This window comes from Penicillium citrinum (assembly GCF_028827155.1).
Source record: "Penicillium citrinum strain IBT 23319 chromosome Unknown utg000001l:1.0-4955037.0:1.0-4956770.0, whole genome shotgun sequence".
In the NCBI taxonomy this organism is placed as follows: domain Eukaryota; kingdom Fungi; phylum Ascomycota; class Eurotiomycetes; order Eurotiales; family Aspergillaceae; genus Penicillium; species Penicillium citrinum.
Window position 1 is genome coordinate 4026987 of NW_026622686.1, and position 24349 is coordinate 4051335.

At 47.1% G+C, this 24349-nt stretch overlaps 6 protein-coding genes across 6 annotated transcripts; 4 read left to right on the top strand and 2 right to left on the bottom strand.

The window, feature by feature from the left end:
- Positions 1–1338: 1338 nt before the first annotated feature.
- gtmA (gliotoxin thiomethyltransferase) lies at positions 1339–2429 on the top strand (the record flags this gene model as incomplete). Its single annotated transcript, XM_056640441.1, has 4 exons — positions 1339–1732; positions 1819–1857; positions 1924–1980; positions 2038–2429. The coding sequence occupies 4 exons, from the start codon at positions 1339–1341 to the stop codon at positions 2427–2429; spliced, it is 882 nt and encodes a 293-aa protein (XP_056506198.1).
- A 540-nt stretch (positions 2430–2969) lies between these two features.
- Positions 2970–5206, bottom strand: N7469_001522 (uncharacterized protein; the record flags this gene model as incomplete). The annotated part of the gene is made up of 8 exons (XM_056640442.1): positions 2970–3065; positions 3132–3486; positions 3550–3818; positions 3871–3935; positions 4021–4436; positions 4548–4689; positions 4775–4879; positions 5194–5206. The coding sequence occupies 8 exons, from the start codon at positions 5204–5206 to the stop codon at positions 2970–2972; spliced, it is 1461 nt and encodes a 486-aa protein (XP_056506199.1).
- Positions 5207–5684: 478 nt separating this feature from the next.
- mrpl4 (mitochondrial 54S ribosomal protein uL29m) lies at positions 5685–6652 on the top strand (the record flags this gene model as incomplete). Its single annotated transcript, XM_056640443.1, has 3 exons — positions 5685–6048; positions 6135–6301; positions 6467–6652. The coding sequence occupies 3 exons, from the start codon at positions 5685–5687 to the stop codon at positions 6650–6652; spliced, it is 717 nt and encodes a 238-aa protein (XP_056506200.1).
- A 582-nt stretch (positions 6653–7234) lies between these two features.
- N7469_001524 (secretory pathway gdp dissociation inhibitor) lies at positions 7235–9059 on the top strand (the record flags this gene model as incomplete). The annotated part of the gene is made up of 9 exons (XM_056640444.1): positions 7235–7280; positions 7337–7361; positions 7424–7483; positions 7546–7573; positions 7633–7978; positions 8038–8146; positions 8229–8593; positions 8645–8902; positions 8971–9059. The coding sequence occupies 9 exons, from the start codon at positions 7235–7237 to the stop codon at positions 9057–9059; spliced, it is 1326 nt and encodes a 441-aa protein (XP_056506201.1).
- A 309-nt stretch (positions 9060–9368) lies between these two features.
- On the bottom strand, positions 9369–10009 carry N7469_001525 (PaaI family thioesterase; the record flags this gene model as incomplete). Its single annotated transcript, XM_056640445.1, has 2 exons — positions 9369–9782; positions 9911–10009. The coding sequence occupies 2 exons, from the start codon at positions 10007–10009 to the stop codon at positions 9369–9371; spliced, it is 513 nt and encodes a 170-aa protein (XP_056506202.1).
- A 906-nt stretch (positions 10010–10915) lies between these two features.
- On the top strand, positions 10916–13117 carry N7469_001526 (origin recognition complex subunit 4; the record flags this gene model as incomplete). The annotated part of the gene is made up of 3 exons (XM_056640446.1): positions 10916–11811; positions 11846–12428; positions 12491–13117. The coding sequence occupies 3 exons, from the start codon at positions 10916–10918 to the stop codon at positions 13115–13117; spliced, it is 2106 nt and encodes a 701-aa protein (XP_056506203.1).
- Positions 13118–24349: the final 11232 nt, after the last annotated feature.

A 24349-nucleotide genomic window follows, 5' to 3' on the forward strand; every position in this document is an offset into this window, starting at 1 on the left:
AAGAAGGCTCGGGTTTATCGAAACAAACAGGTAGAATCCCAGTCCAGTCACTTTTATCGGGTCAAGTGTCTTCAAGAAGATACCAGCTCGCTAGAATAAGAAGGTTCGCCTTGATAGAAATAGTTGAATTGAGGATAAAGAAATACCAAAGCCAGAGAGACTTCTAAGTAAGACCATACTACTCGCCAATGAAAAATATCAAAGGGAAGAAAGAATCTTGTCACTATTTCATTCAATGAAAAGAGTGACGCGGGAAGAAGTCTTTGATATTCTGCCAGTATACACGGTTTTCGATTTGGGGCCAAAGCAACAAGAACCGAAGTACGAGATCAGAGCCCTCAAAGCCATGTTGCAATTTCTTTATCCACGAGGATATGGCTTTCTTTGATATCGGCCATAGCGGGCTAAAATGAAGCAGCAATGAGCGGCAACCTACCTTGGAAATGCTTCTGACACGAGGACACTAACCAACCACAACTAGTATACACGCTTATTGTTTAGAGAGAGAGGAATGAGGAAAGAGGATGACAGACGTACAGTTTGCTTTCGTGTATTCTTTACATACTACGTGCTCCTGATTGTAGGAGCGAAGTTCTCTTTGAACTCAAATGAGAAACTACGATGTCCCTTTGTCTCTCCCATCGAGGAAAAGAACCGCGGATCCAACATGCGTTGGGGTCTGGCAGGTATACTGGATAATACGCTAGATAATACGTATCATGCAATGGGTAGTTTCTCCTGGTTCTACAAAATAATGGAAGTCAATACAGAGTTGCCTCTAGCAGGCCGTAGGGCTACAGAAGGTATTATGTACCTTGAGGGGCATTGGTTAAGATTTATCCAGGTAGCACAGAGCAGGTTAGCTTGTCCGATCGATCCTATCCAGTTGTCATCTCCTCGGACACTTTTCTCAAAATGTCTCCGTCGAGCTGAGCTGAGCAGATCAGAACTCTATTATAGGTCTATATTTATGGTCTTACCTTTTACCAGTCTCCACGGGTACTCATGACCTTTTGACATACTATCAAAAGTAGGGGGATCATACTCTCTACATCCAATAATAATTGCTCCCAGGCTCCATGGTAGACCAATATTAGATACATGTGGACGTTTTGAGTATGGCTGACCTTGTCGGAGACATTATCGGATACTTTTAAATGATGACTGGAGCCGATCCATTACCACGTAATAGTCAACATTTGGGGGGAAACCACAACTATAAAAACCGCTCAATTGTCCCTCGCAGACTGTGAACAGGAGGTTATACTACATCATTACACCGACTTAAACACTGTGACTTGGACTCCGAGCTAGCTACCAAATCTTTCAACTACAACCATGGCCGCCGAACAAAATTGGGAGGCTTTTTTCAAAGACGACAAATTCGTCAACAATTACAAGACTGGTGAAAATATCACGGGTCAATTTGCATACTCTCTTCTCGAGCAGAGTGGCTTGCTCAACACGGTCAATATTAACCAGGGCAAGCCCCTTGTCGTCTTCGACAACGCCTGCGGAACTGGAATTGTCTCTAGCATCCTCCATGGCAATCTAGATGATGCTATCAAATCCAATTGGAAGTTGACCTGTGGCGATATATCCCCAGGTATGGTCGAATATACTCGACGTCGGATGGCAGAGGAAGGCTGGCAGAACGCAGAGGTCAAGATCGTGGATGCACAGGACACAAAGCTCCCTTCGGACTACTTTACACACGCAGTGACTGCATTTGGTAAGTGGAATTTTGTACTATTACTAGCTCTACTTCTCAAAGTAACAATATCGTCCGTGAGTATGAGCATGCTGATAAAGATTTAGCTTTCATGGCACTTCCGAAGGCTCTCGCTGCTCTTGACGGTCAGTAATCCCATTAGAATTCTTCCAGGTAAACCAGGAAATTCCTTTTTATACTTACTGTACTAGATACGAAGAGAATCCTGCAGCCTGGCGGCACTATTGCATTTTCGACATGGATAAGCCGTAAGTGACAAAACAAATCGAGAACTTCTTTTATAAAACCAACTAACTCAAGTACAGCCGGCTGGGTCCCCGTTTTTCAGAAGGCAATGGAAACCATCCCAGGAAACCTTCCATTTCCAAGCCCAGTTGAGTTTCTCGACAAAATGGGGGATGGAAAATGGTTCTCAATATCCTGGATCGAGTCTGAGCTACAGCAGCGTGGTTTCGTCGATATCAACGTGAAGGCCGAAACTAAAAACATTTCCCTCGAAGTTTCCAAGTTCGTGACTATGTCTATGATTATATTTCCCATGATTGCGAAGAACTTCTGGACGGAAGAGCAGAGAAATAATGATCTTGATAAGGTTCAGCCTGCACTGGAGAAGTACTTGGCGGGTATATATGGGGAGAATGGCGAAATTCCTATGGAGTGGACTGCGATTCTTTCAACGGGACGCAAGGGCAATTGAATGCAGTCCGTTCAAACGGGTTAATTGCTGATATCAGTACTACCTAGTAACTTTATAGGGATTAATCCGTGTTATTATATCGAGCCAGCAAAGAAGACAAGAGCAGTCTATTTGCCTATAGTAAATCTCCAGACGCTAAAAATCTTAGCAACATCTAACTAGATTAGACTCCCAAGGTCAGCACGAAGCACAAACCTAGTACCAAGATCCTAACCGACTATACTACCATTGACAATACACAATACCATCAGATTGATGTTTATCGTATGGCGGCAACTACTTGAATAGATGAATAGAAGCAGAAAAAAATCCTTTCATAATTGTGACAAGATCATCAAGGGCATTTGATTGTAAGATCATATCCTTACATCCCACACACCAGTTAATTCCGCGTAATAAATCATCGTGCCCACACCCCCAGACGGGGCTGTACTATTGGCCTTCCCTGAAGCAACATAGTGTAAACTAAGAGCCCAACGCCGTTGCTGTTCAACTCAATTAAAATTCCACCACACCGATATAGGCTTCATGAATCTATACTTATGAAGCGTGTGTTGGACCAACAGCTGGGCGATTCATTGCCCGATTGGGGTCCAGTCGGTTATCCAAATCCTCATATCGGAGAATAAACTCCCGCTGTAAACAAAATTAGTAACAAATTCTCGCTGTTTGAGTATTTTGAACAGAGCCAGGTAAACTTACTCGAATCTTCTTCCAGCTAGCAGGATCCCAAAGGAGATACACCCCGCGCTCACTCACACCTCGTTCCACGTCCATTGGCCCGGGATATGTCTCATCGCGGGTTAACCAGCATCTCTCAAGCTTGTGATACCGCCACTTGCGTCCCATCAATTCCTCTGCGACCAGTTCTTGGGTAATATCTCTGGGCATGCTATAGAAGATGTAGAACAGAGTCTCGTCACTGAACCCGGGGATCCGAGACTGCAGGGGCTGGATGTTGGCGACATTATAGCAGGAAGGCAACGAGAAATCTTGTTCTAGAGGAACAGCAGACATAGACGATACAAATGGCGAGGCAAAGGAGGTGTGGAGGGGCCTGATGTAATGCGAATCGATTAGCATACACGAACAAACGCATATTGACCAGGGAAAGACATACTCAGGCTGATTCAAATCTAGGCCAAGGGTCATCAAATCTTGCCCAACTGCGAGGCTGGCCACATCGGGGCTCTCGCTGTGGATCATACGCAACAGACCAGCCAGACCAAACCGGTCCAGCTCACTCATTTGTGCTAGAGGGGGCTGCTCTGCACTCTGAGCAGCATCAGCAACTTCCTGACCCTCATTTGCCTGTTGTTGCCTTTGCTGCAATTGTTGTTGCGGGTCGCTGAAGTTGCGTTGGCCTGACATCAGGGTGTTGTTCAAGTCCTGCGGTGTCGGTGAGTGCGGGGCCTGGAAACGCTACCGCCGATCTACTTACATCTTTCTCTTGTCCCAAAATGCCATTAGGCCCTTGATTTACAGGCGATCGAGATGATCCAATACCTGGTGATCATTGTCAGCGATTGGTTCCAATTTTTTTCTTTTTCAGTCCACTCCGCTAGTCAACGGAAGATGTCATCCACCATACCAGAAGTGTACCCTCCAAATCCTGGAGCCTGCATTAAGGAGCTCCGGCGGTCCTGAGCCAATTCTGCTGCTGCATTTCGGCCCAGAGGTGGGAACTCATCAATGTTCCCTGTTTGGGGTTGGTTACCAGCTCCAAGTTGGCTACTGATCCCTTGCCCACCGTTTCGGAAATCGTCGAGTCGATTGGCGAATTGCGCACCGGAAGGAAACATGTCATCGTGAGGAGGTTGGGATGGTTGTTGTCCAGGATGCGATGGTGTTTGAGAGGTACGAGAAGGGGGCTGTGACGTCGGCGGGTGCTGTTGTCTTTGAACTGGCGTATGTTGAGCTGCTCGTTGGCTGGCATTGGCCCAAACTTGCTGTCCGGGAGTTTGAGATTGTGACTGCTGAGGCGCACCCGATAGAGAGGGGAACTCGCTAAAGACGTTGCTATTGTGAGCTTTTTGGGTGTCTCTTGAATTGACAAGTCCGGAGGAGTGGCAGCGGAGCCAATGATGGAATTAGAAAGAGGAAAAAAGGATTACATACGAGAGATCTAACGGTGCGGCCGTTTGGGAGCCTCCGAGACTCTGCGCAAAGCTACCCATAGTTCCCATCGTGCGTTGCTGGTTGGTTTGTAGAGAAGAAGTTCCGCCCACGGGGAGGTTGAAGTTCCAATTGGCTGCGCCACCTAGATTGTAGGCCCCCAAGCATTAGCATCCACTCATGCGTCCCTTTGAAGGTCTCTCAAATTCATAAACCGGACAGTTTCCTACCTATCTTTCCATTTGGCAATCGCGCAGAGGCCAGTGTCGCGTTTCTTGCCTGAGCTTGCTGTGGCGCGGGGAATCCGGACATCCCTCGTAGCGGCGGGCCAGGTCCTAACACAAAGACACCAAATATTAGCATGATCTTCACTATCCCATATCGATTGGGCCATGCTCCAGCCCGCAAGGAATGTTGTTTAGTGATCCTTGCAAATATGTCTCGGTCGCAAATGGGAGAGCTTTCCGCATGGCTATTGCCATTGGAGAGTAAACCCCCCTTTGACCTTGGGAATCTGGGACAAAAACACTCTGAGTTTGATGCCATTCCAGGAATAGGAAGATGGACTAGAACTCAATAGCGTATATCCCTTTGTTGCGGCTCGACGTTCGAGCAAGGACTCGGGAAGATAATGAAGAAAATGACGAACCTGGTCGATTCATGGTTGGAGCTCAGCGATGAGAATCAAGTTGGGATCTTCGAGACCCTCGGCTATAACCCGAGTGATAAATCTCGGTGGAATATCTGATCAAGGAAGAATTCGCGGGGCGAGAGGGCAGTCCACAAAGTCCCTCTTGACCACTTGATGCGGCACTGCTCCGCTAGAAGAGTGGAGTGAATCGATTGGGCGGCTAAACGCGCGGATGCGTAGGAGGTGTACAGACCAGCTTTGAGCTGTAGTAATGGAGACAGAATATAAAAGACCTAGCAGCTTAAGACAATTTCCGTGACTAAACAGGCTATTTGAAGATAGTAATCCCAAGAGTGTCTCACTGTCGTCTTCGATCTAGGTTGAGCCGGAATTGTCGTCGAAGTGGATTCGAATTGCCGCCAGACGCTCATGTGACCGCCCTGCGGCCCCGAAAAAACGAGCAGCCAACAACTCCGACTGTCTCGTATCAACGTTGACATTGGACCACAATGCATCGCTCGGTCGCCTCTCGTTTAGTTCGCCATGGGGGTATGCCCCTGTTGGAGTTACCTCCTGCCTACTTGGCTCCCTCTCTCCATTTCTCGATGACACGGACACCGGTGCAATTCTCGAATTTCTCCACGACTCCCGTCGCCGCCGGTCGTGGACGTGACATGAACCGAGTCCGTGGTGTATCAGCCATCCACCGAACTGGTACCAGATTCAAGCTGAGCGCTGCCAAATACCCTTTGCCTCAGCCCGTTTCACCGGAGAAGATGCAATCTCGCGGTGCCACTCCTGACCACGGCCTTTGGGGATTCTTCCCTCCGTCGCGTGAGGCACTGAGTGTGCCAGAATTCGATAATGACTTTGGTGAGTGGAGCAGAAGTTGGATTAATCAATTGGTCTTCATCAATGATAGATGATCAAGAAAAAAACAATGCTGACAATCGGACTAGGCCGCCCTTGGGCCATCCAAGAGCTCCGCGAGAAGAGCTGGGATGACCTTCACAAACTTTGGTGGGTTTGCGTTAAGGAGCGCAATCGCATTGCCACATCCAACTTTGAACGATCGCGGTTAAAGCCTGGATACGGTGACCATGAGGCTCATGAGCGAGACAGAGCTGTAAGTTCGTCCTTATTCTTGTTTGCATTATAGCTACGGCTCCAGTCAATTGAGTGGACGAGTGCATGCCATTCCATGAATATTGCGTATGGATATGCAAGCATTATCGCATCGCCGATGTCAATATTTCTATCGAACAAGTCCTAACCGTTTCTCTTAATCTAGGTCCAAGTCACCCAAAAGAGCATCAAGCACGTTCTGCGTGAGCGCTGGTACGCATGGGAGGAGGCCACACGTCTGTATGAGTCAGGAGTTCGCCCAGAAGGCCAGGGTTATGGGGATATGATGGAAGAAGAAGTCGTTGAATCGACCCCCGAGGTCAAGGAAGAGATTAAGGATACCAAGGCATGATTTGAGCATTCATGGGCCACCGCCGGGTTTAATTTGAAATCCTCGCATTGTAGTATAGTTTCTGTTTGATTTTCTTCATCTTATTTAACCCATGTAAAATATCAATGACATGTTAGAAAACTTGAAGTTGCCTTCAATCATGATGGATCTATCAGTCTTTCCAGGGGTATCACACTTAAGTCTTTAAGTACAACAGAGGAGTACTAATTATATGTGGAGTAATCTAGACATTGGATCTCAGTCTACTCCTTATACTCCAACCCCTTTTAAGCTAACACAAATTGGCATCTGCATCAGGGGTAATTCTAGACCAAAAATAATATAAATATAATAAACATACCAACAGCCCCAAAAAGCAGTGACCAAGCAGTGAACCAGGAGGCAAGTTGACTAGTGGCGGGCCCGTCAAATAGTTTTAAGTCTCCTCCTTTACCGCTTCTCGTTGATCCGCGGGGACAAGATACCACCAGCCTAACTTTCTTCTTCTTCTTTCCCACCCTTTTGCCCCCTTCGGCATACTCTTCCCCCTTTATCCCCATCTCAAGCCTACCATTCCTTTATTCTCTCTCTTCTGTTTTCACTATGGATGAGATCGCTCCCGAGTACGACGTGGTGGTGCTCGGCACTGGTTTGTTGCTACCCCGCCATTCTACAGCAACGCCCGCATCGACTGACTTTCTGCAGGCCTGACTGAGTGTGTTTTGTCTGGGTACGAAGCTTCTCACAAATGTTCCTTTGTCGATGAATGATTTCTAAACATGCTTTGATTAGTGTTCTGAGTGTTAAGGGCAACAAGGTCCTGCACATCGACCGCAATGACCACTATGGAGGGTAAGTGGATCAGAGCTCCCTCCCACGCCACCTACAGTCCAAGCAGCTAACAATGTCTTCAGAGAGGCTGCCTCCGTCAATATCGAGACTGTACGCTTATCAGACCACCCCGACGAGTCCAAGAATGGCTTTTACTAAACCTCCCGCAGCTATTCAAGAAGTATGGCAACGTCGCTCCCGGTGAGGAGCCTTGGAAGAAGTATGGCCGTGTCAACGATTGGAATATCGACCTGGTCCCCAAGCTGTTGATGGCAAATGGCGAGTTGACCAACATCCTGGTCTCAACTGACGTCACAAGATACCTGGAGTTCAAGCAGATTGCTGGCAGCTATGTCCAGCAGGGTAAGGGTCCCAAGGCGACCGTGGCCAAGGTGCCCTCCGACGCCGGCGAGGCCCTTCGCTCTTCTCTGATGGGTCTCTTCGAGAAGAGACGTGCCAAGAAGTTCCTTGAGTGGGTTGGCGAGTTCAAGGAGGAGGACCCCGCAACTCACCAGGGTAGGTGATCAACTATACTCACATCGAATAGTGGCGATAATTGCTAAATTTCATCACAGGTCTGAACATCAACGCTTGCACTATGAAGGAGGTTTATGACAAGTTCAGCCTCGAGGACAACACCCGCGACTTTGTCGGCCACTCTATGGCTCTTTACCCTTCAGACGAGTACATTAACAAGCCTGGTGCGGCCGTTGAGACAATCAACCGAATTCGCCTTTATGTCAACTCTATGGCTCGCTACGGCAAGTCCCCCCTACATCTACCCCCTGTACGGTCTGGGTGAGCTCCCACAAGGCTTTGCTCGTCTGTCCGCTATCTACGGCGGTACCTACATGCTGAACACCGACATCGATGAGGTGCTGTACGATGGTGACAACAAGGTTGCTGGTATTAAGGCCACCATGAAGGACCGCGATGACCAATCAGCTGCTATGAAATTCGAGACCAAGACCAAGAAGATTATCGCCGATCCTTCTTACTTCCCTGGCAAGGTTAAGGTCAGCGGATACTTGCTGAAGGCTATCTGCATCCTGAAGCACCCCATCGACAAGACTGATGGCAGTGACTCGCTGCAACTTATCATTCCCCAGTCCCAAGTCGGACGCAAGCACGGTGGGTCCCAATTGCCGCAAGTATGGTGAAAAACAAGACTGACAATAGTAGATATCTACATCGCCATGGTCTCCTCTGCTCACAACGTCTGCCCTAAGGGATACTATGTTGCTATTGTCTCGACCATTGCCGAGAATGATGCTAACCACCACATTGAGCTGGAGCCCGGCTTTGAGCGCCTCGGTCAGATCGAGGAGAAGTTCATGGGCCCTGCCATCCCCATTTATGAGCCCCTGGATGATGGCTCAAAGGATAACATCTTCATCTCGAAGAGCTACGATGCCACATCTCACTTCGAGACGACAACTAGTAAGTTCCATAGTATAACCTGGGAGTCATTTGACTAGATGGAAACACTTGCTAATTCTACATTCAAGACGACGTGCGGGACATGTATGCTCGTGCCGCTGGCGAGGAGTTGAAGGTTGAGGGTCTTCGTGAGGGCCAGGATCTTGTCCAGGAGTAGAGGGGATGCTTGTTGAATATCTATCGCTGCTTAGAGTCGGAGCTTATCATACTTTTGTTGGACATGTTCATCACTCTCTTGTATCTGTTTTCTCCTCGTGGTTACTAGGTCCATCTGATTCTACCATGTTGTAGCGCAATATACCTGTCTCTCTTTGGTTCTATATTGTATAGTATTTCTCAAGGACGTAGACGCTAGAAATGACTGAAATCAAACGCAAAAACAGAAAAAGTCCCACAATTTATATGTATAAGTCGGCCGCAGCTACCAACGCCTGTCCTCATCGGCGACGCACGAGGGTTAGAAACTCTAGATACGCTGGTTCACCTCGGGGTCTGTATTCGCCTTCTCATGTTCACCGACAACGCAAACATCCCCAGTCTCAGCTCTTTGAATCTCAGCTCGCAATAACGCCAATCGCTTTCCAACATGTATAACTTCACAAACGATGCGCGCTTCGATTCCTTCTGGGACAGGACGGAGATATGTGAGTTTGAGGTTCCGACTCACACCACCGAGAGCAAACTTGCCCGGTTCCGAGACACCTAGGAGGATTGTCGTTGATAATACATCGATCAGAGTCGCAGCACATCCACCATGTAGGTTTCCCATGTAATTGCTGAGTGCTGGGGTGATTTTTAGGAGAAAAGACACTTTTGACGGAGGACCGCGGGTTGCGGACTCAAAGCGGAGGTTGCAGTTTCGGGCATCGACATCCCAATGCTGGATAGAGTCAGCTTTTCGATTCACTCACTCATTCATTCATTCATTCGTGATTGGATTTAGATTGCAAATAGAGATCCGAAATGATTCCATGCAGCTGCATGGGGTATTGGCATAGAAAGACTAACCTGCTCACTGCCCAAGCCCATGCGACTTGTATATTCAAAGACGAGCTCCTCAAATTCGTCCAGCTTGCGCGTTGGTGGTTGAATACCAGGTTCAGACATGATGAATGAGTCTGAGAGAGAGGATTAAAAAGTATGCGCAAAACGAGAATGCGTATAAATGGACACTTTGTATCTAAAGAATCGAGGAAATCATGTTGAAATCGCGGGTTTTTCCCCACAAGAGCAGCTCGGCCAAGTTGGACCTCGGCTGAGTTTCGTGAAGAAAGCCGAATGCAAAATGGTACAGTCCATCACGAAAGACTCCCGAGAGAAGTACTCGATCTAGATGACACAAGCCGAATTTCATCCCGAATTATTCCTCTAATTCATCCTATCAATTTGTTTATTCTTGTAGCGTTTCCAGTGTCGGGGAATCGTGGGTTCAAGCCGGGAATATCCATCTTAGCCAGTACATGAATTCGAGTCCCTTTCACTTTATGAATATTCCATTCTATTTTCTGAGAATACACTCATATTCGACCATTTAACAGAATGGGGTTCACTCCAAATTACGCAAGGAGTTGATTTTCGGCGCTGTAAGTGACTTGCGCGTCACGCGTTGGTGGCCTCAGGCGCGTATCTTTCGGGGAGGTTTGCAGGTGATTTTGGTGGATCGTCAACATTCAACCACTTTCTCCAGTTGTGATCATTCAACTTGCGATTGACTCTGGAATTAACACTCCAGGAACTTCTCAATATCTATACAGCATTTGACTGCGACGAGCCTGCACCCCTTCCAATCGAATATAATCAATGCGCTACTGATAATAACGCAACGCCCTGGCACGGCATGTCCCTTGGGGAGATATTTCTTGCCCAAAACTACCTTTAGATCTCAATTGCCGATCTGATCGTTTAGACCTGAACGGATCTACGGATCAAAATAACTTCGACGAACTTTTCATATTTGCGGACCTCCATCCTCGAATTCCCACACCGAGCGAAACACCAGGATCGACATTCAATATGAAGGATCCTCGCGCCTTAAAGCGGAGAAGAGTCTCTGAAGAACCTGAAGAGGATGATGACGGAGACATTGAAATGCAGAGTGATGCTGCTGGCTCAGATCAATCGTCCCAGGCTGCTGGCGACGACTCCGAAGAAGATGAAGACTACCGCGGACCTCGAAAATCAGCGTCACGACGACAATCCACCAGAGGAAACAATAAAGTGCCGGCGGGATTAAATGGGAACGATGCACAAGAACCCGAGACTCCCTCACGGGGGACTCGTTCAAGTGGTCGCCAACGGAAGACTCCTGCTAAATACGCGGATGAAGTCCCGACTCCATCTTCGACTCGCAGAGCAGCTGCTACACCACGAAGTACCCGTGCGAGAAAGAGCGCACAGAAGCCGAAACAATCGTCCCCAGATGAAGCTGAAGCTGATGATGATGATGAGATGGAGATTGAGTCCCCCCAGCTGAAGCCGTCAGTCTCCAGGACCAGGTCTCGAAGAAGTACTGCGAGAGGAAGATCACAGCGTGATGAGAACACTGAAGAATTGGACAGGTCCCCATCACCGGAGTATCATGATGGCCTTGATGATTTAGTCACCATGCAGCTTCAACAAGATCTTCAAAATCAGCCGGAGGTACAAGAAGTCGCCGAAGTAGTCGAACCTCTCCCCGACTACGCCGAGAAGTTGCAAACTCTCTGTAATAGTGGGTATCATGACGAGATTCGTGTTCTGACGACGACTATTCTGGAGAAGCTCTCTGGCAAACGCCAAATTCCCCTCCAGGGCCTTGAGCCCGAATATAACAAAGTCAACCACTTGATCGAGCAAACAGTCACTGTTGGCGAGGGAAACTCCATGCTCCTTCTTGGCTCACGTGGTTGTGGAAAGACAGCAATGGTCGAGTCCATCATTTCTTTCCCTTGCAAAGGAACATAGCAATGAGTTCCATGTCGTCCGGTTGAATGGCTTCCTTCACACCGATGACCGCCTTGCTCTCCGCGAGATGTGGCGTCAACTTGGTCGCGAAACCAACACCGAGGATGACGCTTCTAAAGTAAGCTCATATGCTGACACCATGGCTACACTTTTGGCCCTTCTGTCTCACCCTGAAGAGCTGTTCGGAGCCTCGGGTAATGGCAATGGGGTAACGGCGGCCAAATCTATCGTCATCTTGCTAGATGAGTTTGATCTTTTCGTCACGCACCCTAGGCAAACCTTGCTTTATAACCTGTTTGACATTGCTCAGGCACGAAAAGCGCCTATTGCAGTGATCGGCCTTACTACCAAGGTTGATGTAACAGAGATGTTGGAGAAGAGAGTCAAGAGTCGATTTAGTCATCGATATGTCTACATTCCGCTTCCAAGAACTTATGACATCTTCTCGGATACGTGTAAAGCCAGTTTGGATCTGAATGATGATGAATCTCGGCAGATAACAGACGTGTTTTGCTCCGAAAATGCTGTTCTGGATGGTAATCGTTGGCAAACACTGCTCGAGGGATGGAAGGAATATTTGAAGGTATTTCCGTCTGCCAATCGAACCCCCCTTTAGAATCTTGATATTAACTTTTCATCTGATAGCAAATGTGGGAAGACAAAGACTTCCAATCTCATCTCAAGAGGATATACAGTCAGACCAAATCCGTGAAAGAGTTCCTCACCAGCGCATTACTTCCTATCACCGACCTCAACCTCAGTACTCACGGAGTCGACCGACCATCCATCCAGATACCCACACGACAAAGCTTCAGTTCCCAGACACTCTCTTGTCCCGACCCCGCTCCTCTTCCATTCTCAACATCTGTATCAGCCTCAGCAAGCTCTTCCTCCCTCCCATTGGCCTTGCTCGTGGCTGCCACCCGTCTTGCGGCTCTTTTCGATCCTGGCAGCGAAGGAGTTACAGCCCAAGGCCTCGCACCTCTCGCACTTTCTTTCTCTGCAGCTTACGCAGAATATGTCCGTCTGCTGACCACCGCAAAGACTTCCGCCTCCGTCTCTGGTGCAGCTGCCACGGCGGGTCGTGTCTGGGGTCGAGACGTTTCCCGGGAAGCATGGGAGAAACTGGTGACCTGGGGACTTGTCACTCCTGTTGGCTCAGGAAATGGCACTGCTGATGGACAGATGTTTCGTGTTGAAATTAGTTTTGAGGAGGTCATTGATATGGCTGGCTCGGGTGGCTCTCTGGGACAGTGGTGGCGGGATGGTTAAGCATTGAAGAGGCCTTAGCTTGTCCCGGGTCTATCTCTATAATCAGTGTTCTTTTAGCAAAGCAAGATGATATCTGATCGTATACTATATTCGAATTCAAATGGCCGCTTAATGACCATGTCCTACTGGAACCTTCCCGAATTTGTCTACTGAAATCTTCATGATATTCCCAGAAACTCGTGGTCGGGTCCACGTAGGCCCTGGAAGGCTTTTCTCCATCTTCGGCTGCTCGCGTTGTCAAGGTATTACTAACAACAGGGCTCTAAAGGAACCGTGGAACATGCAAAGTAGATACGCAGGAACTCGAGCCGAGTCAAGCTGGAGTGATAAGGGCATTGAATGTACTTGGAGAAAAGAGGGTCTCTCCGGTAGTTGTACTGTAGTAGCCCACTCCGACACTCACTCGGGATATCCAATTGCCATTTAGAACTAGTAGAGGTCTTTGCTAAACTAAATGAAGAAGGGTGATATCAAGACCTCTAACTCCATTTCTTACTACCATAAATTGTGAAATTTGGGAATGAGATTATTATCATTCGTCCCAATTATCACACAACTCACAGCTCGACCTTTTCCTCCAAGGACTGAGCACACCCGATCTTCCCTAGCATAGATTCAAATCATTTTACCTAATGCTCAACTAAGCAATCCATTATGATGATATATCATAAAAACGCGGGAGCCTATCAAACTGAGTCCGTGCCATTGTAATAATACTCTCCACACTCGTTTAGGGCATAGATCCGATATTTCCCAGGCTCCAAACTTAGATCGTGTCATCTGCTACTGACGATCACTTCTCATAGTCAATGGAAGCCAACGGTTGGTCTTACAAGTCTTCAGGTCATTTGCTGGATAGCCTGGGCATTCTTTTGGGCTCGCCCTTGCCTTGATTTTCTGCACCTTGCCGTACTAGCCAAGCGGCCCAGGCCCATGTGAGCGCCATGCTTCATGTACTCCTTGGCGGGATCTATCTTCATGGGAATTTACTAGATACTTTCAGTTTTCCTTACAGGCACCTTGGGCTTTAGCTGAGATTTTGCGGCTACTATATCAAGAAGCTGGAATGGGCACTGGGTCATTGGTTGCACAATTGAGCTACGCGAAGGCACCACCTGCTGTATCAGATAATAATACAGCCTAATAAGATAAACGACATATCTTTCAAGTAGTCGTCCGTTATACAGCGTACAACTTAAATGGGAAACGATGTGGCGAGAAACGAGTATCGGGTAAAAAAAAATCAATTACAAGACATGCCAAAAACGTGTATGTACAATCTATCAGAAATGCAAAGGAGATGGCTTTGACGTCCTTTTTACAAGACCGGGGAGGACTTTTCATCTGGAGAATGAGGTTAGCCTATATGTACTCTGTACTCCGTACTCCATACGCAAGTGATTGCCCAGGTCTGTATCCAAACATACAGTTTGCCACATTTCACAGGAGCAATAAGAGTGACGCTAGAGATTGGCTGCGTCAAGACTCGCGGCTTGCATATGTTCGTCCCTGCCATGTGCTCGAATAGACAGGTCAACTGCACCTCAATATGATATACTTGCTTTTTCTCGAATCTTTACCCAGAAACGGGCAGGTGGATGGGCCGGGGGCTTGCAGGGGTGATCTTTACAGGATGGCGGATTGTGCATATTACTCTGCATGCAGAACCCCGAGCACTGGGGTACCATGTATATTTCCAACTACAGGTGTAGTTACTAACTGGTAATTCGTACACTCTGAGATCAATTCAGATGGTTCTGGGCAGTAAACATCGCGGCTGCTCCATCTCCCGAGATTAAGTCTTGCACAACATTGAATTGAGTGACTCTTTTCCCGTCTTGGCCAGTTATTCTTCTATCTCGTTTTTGTCTCTTATCATGTTCTGCCTCGGCCGAGGACAGAGACAGACCTGCAGCATTGAAAGAAATACATAATCTCGTCTCATTTACCTTTTCAGTGAAAGTGCTGCATAATCGTGTGCGTATACTGTGGGGCACACTGCCATTCTCTTTGCACTCTGCGTTGTTGATACTCTGTTTACAGTACGATGTGGATTTTAGTTGTTTCTGCAAAGAAACGACTCCACGATTCCGCAGAAGTCGCATGACTAATTCTAACATATCCACAAACCCACTCATAAAAAGTAATCATGCAGGATTTGCGTGGTAATCCTCCGTTATCTCTCCATCTGAGGGTCTTCTCGGATGAAGCCAAAGGGGCCGTTCGAAATCCATCCAGCCAGCGAGTGCAGCCTGCTGATCCAGTGCCTGGCGGTCAGAATACGGCATAAAACTGACAGGACAAGGAATGATAATGTAAAAGCAAAAGAGTAAAGAGAAAAAGAAATTACCGAAAGAGAATTGATCGAAGATTGAAGATGAAAATATGTACAGCAAGCATCAGTACCAAGGCGTGCAAGCTGCAGGAGCCCGTGAAAAACCGCCTTCTGCGTGTCAAATCTAGCCCTTTTGAAAATAGACCAGCCCATAATTGGAGACCCAGAGACAATGGTCCAAGATTACATTCGGACAGAGCCGTGCAGAAACTAAAAGAGCGGGGACAAGTACAGTCGGCGTGGAGACATTGTACAGTATGTAGAGTGTACTCTCGGTGCACACTTGCACAGAAAAGATTGTACGTGTGCAACAACATCGATGATCCCGTTAGAGGGCCTTGGTGTTTTGAAAAAACTGGGACTTGAACAACAAATGCTCTCGAATGATCGGCATACTGCAGCTGTCGCCTCTCGATGGGGCTTGTGCGGTGTGTACGGGACGAGAGTGTCTAGATCGAGAATACCCAGTCAAACTCGTGGCTCAATCGGTTCTGAACAAGCCAAAGAAAGAAAAGTATGAGCATCATGCAGTGTATCCGGGAATTGCACAAGGCATGCGAGTGCCGAATGATGATGCAAAAGTATTTACTATGTACATAGGACTGGTAAAAAGGCAAAACGTCCTCATGCTTGTGCTGCTACATTCCTGCATATCTGGACGGCGGCCACCGGCATCGCAAGCTGCCGAAGCTAAATAACCCCGCTTTCAATGCTGCAAATGAAGAATCTCGTTTTCGTTTAAACCAGGCTTGTCCCTTGCCAGAGACGATAAAGAGAAAATGCATGTATGCATGCCATTTTGGAAAGTCCGGAGTGTGTGCGTTCACGGATGTCCCGTGGGAAAATTGAATATTGTTTTGGATGGAATGGATTGTTGTGCAATTGTATTTGTTGGGAAGATCGTCTTGGTATCACCCTTCCACCCCCACAGCCAATGGGCTGATCTTTCCCTACAAACACGACGGCACAGGCGGGAGAGTGGAGGGGTGTGGCATGCTGATACTAAGAAAACTATTTGTTTATTCGGGCTATCGAACCATCGAATAGGATGTTGTGTGCAGAAAACCAATTGTAATTGGGATCATGGCTAACTTTGATTATCCTGGCTCGAACAAATGAGACATCTAGATTAGCAAGGTAGCAAGTTCAGTCGTCAGACGCGAATCCTCATTAGGGATCGCGGTGACGATCACTATTAGCGTAGTACCCTTCTCTGTTTAGCTTGCATGTACCTAGTGCACACTAGATACCCGGGTAGTTCTAGTTAGTATAAACGTTTAAGCAGAATACCCAAGTCAAAGGCTGGCTGACGCCACAGTGCATTGCATGAAACGACCATTGCGGGTATATCGATCTCCATAGATAACCGTCAATGTCATTGTGGCGGGTGGAGAGGTAGTTGTTTCACGAAGTTGAGTCTTTATGTACGTACTCCGTAGTCCTCATGCTGTATTTAGAATTGCCAAGAACTGGCATATTAAACGTATGGCGTCAATTACGTGCAGCCTTATTTCTTATCTGTGACTTGGTGAAACTGGAGGTCACTTAGACTGTTGAAGTGATAGACCGTATGATTTCCAAAGTGCGAGATTTCGAAGATATTGAGCTGATGATCGCACCATGTCGCCAATGTCTATAGTATCTTAGGACTTCCGAAGTCTTATCCTCATGGGATATGTGATCCTACCACGGTATCTTGTTAAAAGAACATCAAGTAGCCGACGAACTTGAAGCGAGGTCGTTGGGTTATGGCCCCCAATTAGACGACGTGACTAACTCGATTCGGGCCATTGACCTGCAGCAAGACTGCAGCGACGAAACACCGAGTCAACGGTGGTAATCCAATGGATTGGACAGGACTGACTGAAGCTACCATACTAAAGTGGACAATACATACACCGTACATGGGTAGGTCAGAATTCTGGTGCTCACCTCATGCACTGTAACGTAAAAGGAGATTAAAATGACCTAATACTATGTGAGTGGTTGGATACCAACAACCTTTCAGGCCACATGGCTGAGAAAATCCACCGCAATGCAAGTAATGGAGAGAAATCACGATCATCAACGAGCACCACTAGTTGCAGGAACTTTGGCTGGTTGATTGTGTTCTGCCCAGTTCGGAAGAAAAAACTGCCCTGTCACTTTTTTGGTTTTTTTGTAGATCATCCGCCACGTGGACTTTGGCCTTCCCGTGTGGTCCTTTGCCGTGATCGGAGGTGGAGATGTACAGTCAACTGATTTCAAACATAAACTGCCATTTGTATGCTACATACGTAATACGTATGTCTACGAGTATTAGCTATGTTCAATATATGCACAGAATATTTGAGCTAGAGTAAGTCTGAGGGGGTTTTAAGGTACATGAATGGATTTCGAGATGGAAAGCTTCGTAGTATACATAGTACGATCGCATTGTGAATAATCTCGGCCAAGAGAATCGGATAATTCCGCAACTACAGAATCTAGTTTTTAGATGGTCTCCGGACTTCTCCATTGCCAAAAAAAATTTTCCGAAGAAACCTTGGCAAAAACAAGGCAGCTTTAATTGTGCGTTGCAAAATTTGCTCTCAGGAACCAAACCCTATTTCGTTATCATTCATTCTTTTTTTAATCTGACTAACCCCTTTTGAAATATGAGATACCTTACCTTTTTGAACTAAGGGGCGTACATAGTACAACTCCGTACCTTTCTTTATGATTTCCGAATGCAATTGTCTCACCTCATCCATTGCTCACTCCGAAGAAACGAACACGGCCGAATGTTTCGGTGGATCCGATGGAATACGACCTTCTTAGCGGCTTCCAGAATACTTCTAGAAAACTTCTAGCGTGAAAATTCGCCACTTCAGGTATTCCGCCAGCTAGCCACTGATTCAGGAGAATTTTTGTGTCTTCTGATTTATTTATTTATTTGATTCCAAGCTCATTATATGGTTCCGCTCGTATATTGAAACCTTACCAGATTCATAGAACGTGGTTCATCCGTACTTGTGTACTTCATGGAGTTCCCGGGTGCCCCGCGAGAAGAGTCAATGACGTGATCTACTCTCTTGTGCTCGCAGGCCTTATCTGAATTGGGCAAGACAGGTTGAGGTGGATCATTTACTCCCCGATTCGGATACCACATTACATGAGTTTGTATTATTCTTACAGACTTGTTTCTTACCAGAGATTGCGGATCGTCCCGACACCGATCTACATACTGATTTACGGGATACGGACGGACTTGCAGTATTCTGTACTCCGTACTCCGTACTCAGGCCATACCCAACGTTTAACTAGTCAGTCAGTTAGTGGCAGTTAGTGGGCTAGAGTATGATATGGATGTGGCTTCTACCGCACACGCCTTGACCATATCGGTTGTTTTGGCTATTAGAGGTATTTCTCCCATTCGGCCGGACTTCCCAACAAACCGAATAAACGGCACGGCGTGTTACTGCGAAAAGCTCGGCATTCGAGAAACCCTTATTTGGCGTCGTGCCGTGTTTCCGAATTCTTAATTCTTAGGCGATGGTACCATGTAAATTGCATGTTTTGCTTCAGGGGGAGGACCGTGAGCTTATCTGGAGCCATTAGTTATAGATGACAATTAACCAACTATGTAGTTCTGCGATCGGTACTAAGTAACGTGTCAAAGCCATTATTAGGAGTCAACGGAGATATCTCCCAAAATTGAAGTCACCTAAAGCCACCGCCATGGAAATACTGCCAATGTTGGCCTCCCAGAAATAATCCTCTCTGTCCAACAAATGATGACTGCCCTGCCAGACGTTGGTCTGGTCTGACTCAGATACTGTAGAAGTTAAGTTACCGAGCGTTCAAGCCACATGGCCTTCGAATACGAAAAGACACCAAGTATACCCAGTATGGAATAGTATCTACCTAGCTCGAAACTCTGCTCAACAGTAAGTTTGGGCCTATTCTGATCTTCCTCTCGCGAGTTAGTTTAGGCGATGCGAGGCCCTCCCCAGTCATTCCCACGTGGAAAACACCCCACATGGGATCCTTTTTGGACTTGATCGACCGAGGTCTTGTTTTACATACATAGACTCGAGTCCAACCCATGGATTCAAGTTGAGCGATTGTATGATCCTATGTACTACTGACCTGGATGGTGGAGGCTGTCTCACGCAAAGGGTAGTACACACCCAGAGGGTAGTCTATAGTCTATTTAGTTCATACTCCAATTTTTTCTAATAGTCTAATATCGAATTTACGTCGACGAGTCGCTGGGATCCATGTTGGAAGGATCGTCCCAACACTTAAATTAACGAAAAAGTAAAAAAAAATAAAAATAAAAAAATAACCAAATACCGAGGGAACCTTCGGGCCGACCGCGTCGGTGTCGATAGTTGCAGTAAGACTAGGCCAAAACCTCAAACGCCATAGTGTCGATAGGTAGAAACTATCAGAAGGGATCCGCGTTCGCATCTGGGGCTGGGCTGAAAATTCTACGAAGCCACATTGTCTGCGAGGGTAAGGGGTGCGGTGCGGCTGTATTGTCTAGGTTGCATGATGAATAGAAGCATGGACCCTGCGCTGCATCCTTCCTAGCTATACTCCGTAAAGGTAAGGGAGTTGAAGCGGTGACCGGTCGGGATGGAGTTTCCAGTACGACCACGCGAGCAAGACGCGCACGTATTCTCAAAATTGTACTACGTACTACGTATTCGGCGACTGTCTCGATACGTTCGGCCGATGTGAAGAATGGAGAAGATGGAGCTTTGTCGGATTATTGCACGGAGTACGGAGTACAGTACGCATAACTACCCACAATACTGTACTCTCTAGCAGTGCTGAACCAAGGTTCTAAAGCAATTCAAGTTCCAGGTGTAGATCATCTAGCCATCAAAGTATAATATGAGATGAGCTGCATGCGACTATGTAGTAACTAGTTGTAGTTCGTACTGACAAGAGACATGACTCGCTAGGTCCGATACATTCAGCCTCCTCAAGCCCCCCCCTGAAGCCTTCCAGGGCTATTCTAGAGTTCTAGAATCCCGTATCGCCGGGGTGATAGTCTTCTTTTTTTTGCCTTTGGAGTTTTCTTTTCTTATTTTATTCTGGGCAAGTGAGGTGTGCTGTCATTTGTTGGCCCACTAGTCAACCCCTGAACCACTCGGGTCGCAGGTGGTGACCTGCATGAAAGCTCCTCGCGTGGCGGTCAGGGATGATGAATACAGACTAAGGGAAAATAGTATGTACAATACAAGAAGAATGAGAACTTTGGTAAATACAGCTACGCTTACTAGTGCTTGTACAAATTGTACAGGGTAAAATACAAGTGGCCTTCTTAGTCACAGCACTTACAAGAGGATATCTCCAGTAATAAGTGGTGCCAAGAGATTAATCAATTCTCCAGACGAACGATCGTCGCTCGCGAGGATCACTGGGCCTTTGACTTTCGACTTGGTGCCGTTGGACTACCTGACCGCAACTCCCGTCCATGGAGAATTATCCTAAATTGGGCTAGCGGACCTCAATTTTCGATCATCCAAGGCCCACCACGACGGAGTGTTCTATGTACAATACATATAGTTGTACTCCGTAGTTAGATTACTTGCGATATTGTCTAGCTGAGAATAAGCGATAGGGAATGGGTATTCGCTGCGTACCATTTCAACGCTATCCTCCTCACCGTTCTGTATTTTGTGGTATTATTTAATGCCAAGCTTACTCTAGTTTGTACTAGACTTCCCTCTCCAGGTCTTTCAACCAGGGTACATTCATTCGCTAATCAGGGACGGAGTATGTACGGAATTCTTCTCCCACTTGTGGTGATCGTCTTCGCTTTGTTTTTCGGCGTTGTTTCGGGCTTAAGGCTGGCATTTGACAGCTGGGCAACGTGTTTGAGAATTTGGGGGGGCCGATCTTTCTCTTTCAATGAGGCTGTGATGACAGGGCTGAACTACCCCTCGGTGACAGCGTATGGCTTGCATCCTTTACTCCATGTAGCCCGCCCCCAAATATCCGAGCGAGGTGATCTATTAGTAGTAATACTGTACTTTTCTGGCATAGATTGCTGTCCTTTGATAGCCCTGTAGCGATCGACTCGGGAGGGGGCTGATCCCGCAAATGGTTTTCCACATGGCATCAGCCCCTGGGATAATATCGATAGATCGCGAGGAGGCTGTGATGTATCCAGATGCCAGATCTGCATGGAATATTCTACGTACAGTAGGAGTCTTATCCCAGAGGATTTAATTTATCCTCTAAAAGGTAATATGTGCAGAGCTGATGCGGCGTGTGTCCAAGCCCGGTTTTTCTAGCCAATACTTGATAGCGTCGGCCCCTGGCGGATGAGGCTGGAACCTGTTATGGTGCAATGCGCGAGATAATGAGCTTTGGATGCATGGTTGGTTTGTTCGCTGTGCAAGCACAGCCTGCGAAGGATCTAGCTGACGTGTTCTGACAGATCGAGCGATCTAGCATGCTGTACGATTATTGTGTCCGAGGGTTCTACTGTACAGCTTTGTATACCAGTGTGGAGAATCTGACCTGTAGACTTCTGGGCGAGCTGAAGTCAATTACGCCATGGTAGCCTAGGACCTCAACAGGAAATGAGGCTCTGGATCGATAGGAGGCTTAGATGTCTTTGAGATTGGGGTCTGAAAGTCAGTCTCGCAGGTCGGGGTTTGAAAGGGCGTTGCGCACGGAGTAGTTCTACACCATATGTACTCTTTGTACTCCGTACGGAGTACCCTGGATTATCTGGAGGTGCGATCGACGGTAAGGTTATTGGTCAGAACCCTTGTCCCTCGTATTCATTAAGATGATCTGAATCTGGGGGAAATTAGACAGCCTGGTTCTTCGTCTTTAGTGTCTGTGCGCAGACACATCATTCCTCGTAACGGGAGGAACCTAAGGGCGGAAATGAATGAGAGAACAAAGAGCTTCCGAGCTGCCGAGCTGACCCCTGACGCTAGCCCAAGGTGTCGAAGAGTATGTCCTGTAGTGGTGTAGCTATCGGAATGGAATAAAACGGTTGGGGCGCTGAAACAAACGGCTTTGTCTAAGCACGAACCATGGTCTAGAAGGGCGGAAATCAGGAACGAAGAATATCCCAAAAAGCAAGGCAATGAAAGGCACCAGACTACGCTGGGCAGAAAGAAGCGAAAGGGCCTCAACCTCAAGCGCACAGGCGCCAACCCGGCTTTCTTTCTCCACGTGTGTCCACGTGGACCACATGGGGCCATGGCGAAAGCATCTGGAAAGGTCGTGGAAACGTGGCAGCAGCATGTACAGCATACATACATACTGTACGTACGTACTATGTACACTCCGTACACACGGCTAAACTGACTGAAAGGATTGTACTCAGCCACGCGGGGCCACTTGGTTTCAAGGCCGAAACGTCGGTCGCTCGAACTGGGGGAAAAACAAAAAGAACAAGTGGAGCCTCCGATCGGACATGATTGTGAAAAAGGCGTCTGTTGTGGCCGTGAAACGTTTGCCGCCTCAGCAGGACGGCATCAAGCCCGCGGAGTCGGCAGTTTCTGATGAGGGGTATTTACCGTGTGAATCATAACGGAAAATAATCGGAGGATAATGTAGTCAATTTTTGTCATTCACAGACTCTGTACTGTCAGTACGATCGAATGTACCTGTGATAAGAGTGATCGGATCGAGAGTACCAAACTCTTCATTGTGTACATACTCCAGTTTGTGTATATTGTATACCCTTGCCACCACCTTCTCCCCGATAGAGTTTGTGTATTCAAACGGTGTCATGACCGAGGGGTGATTCCCACGTGGGCTTTCAAGCTTTGAGTGTTGGCAAAAAGGCACCTTTACTCGATTTGGGGTCTGGGGCCGAAAAACGAGGTGGGAGTGGGGAAGAAGTGGATGGAGGACGGAGGAAAAAGAGAGGCAGAGTCCGGAGTAGGTGGAGTAAGTCGGAAGATGAACCAATGGAGGATGAGCAGCCCTGAAGATTTGGATCATCATTGTGATATCTGCCAGTAATATGATAGGGCACACTTACTATATCCGGTCAAGTGAAGTTAAACCATTTACATAGTATCACTAACTGATGTTGTGGCTAACGTGGTCTTTATACTACTTAGTATGTATGTATATAGTATTTATACGGGCAGATATGGGCTTGATACGATACTTCAGGACAGCAATGGTGTGGGTATAATTATTGAGAAATAACTGGATGTATTGCATACAGATCAATTCAACCGAGTACAATAGTTTACCTCGTTAACTACTCTCGCATTTGTATTTATGGTAATACTAATACAACAGGATCGGCGGATCTGTTCGGCCTCGCGTGTTTCCTTGGGCCGGCCGTGGATGGGTCCAGGGATTTGGTGATATCATGGACTGTGGAGGCAGAAATTTCCTTCTTTTTTTTTTTTCGCTTTCTTTCTTCGCTTTCCGTCGGCTGGCTCTGGTGGAGGGGCAAATGATCACCGCATATTTGGAATGATCCGATAGATCTGGTAACTATTAGGCAATTAAATGGAGAAAGTATACAGTATGTATGTACATAGCCAATGTTCCAAGGGAGAGGAGTTGGCATGCACGGGGAATGATTCAAGGTATGCAACTTCCGCCATGTGTAGTAGCAACTATGTGTCATACTATGTACAATACAAAGGATTCAAGAGGACAGTACGGAGTATACTGCATTGATGATACTCATTCTCGTTACAAAGAAAAATAATCATTTGCACAGGATAATACCAAAAGATCCTCAGGGTAATAAAACAGCAGGTAGCCGCAGTGTAATACGAAAACCCTGCACGAAACAAGGAACCCACCGATCTTCACCATGAGGCAATCCCTTCCCTTGGCCCACGTTGCGACGATGCAGCACACCAAACTCTTTCCGGCCGAGCTCACGCGTGGGCTGTGGGTCAATGGTTGACAGGCCGAATAGTGGT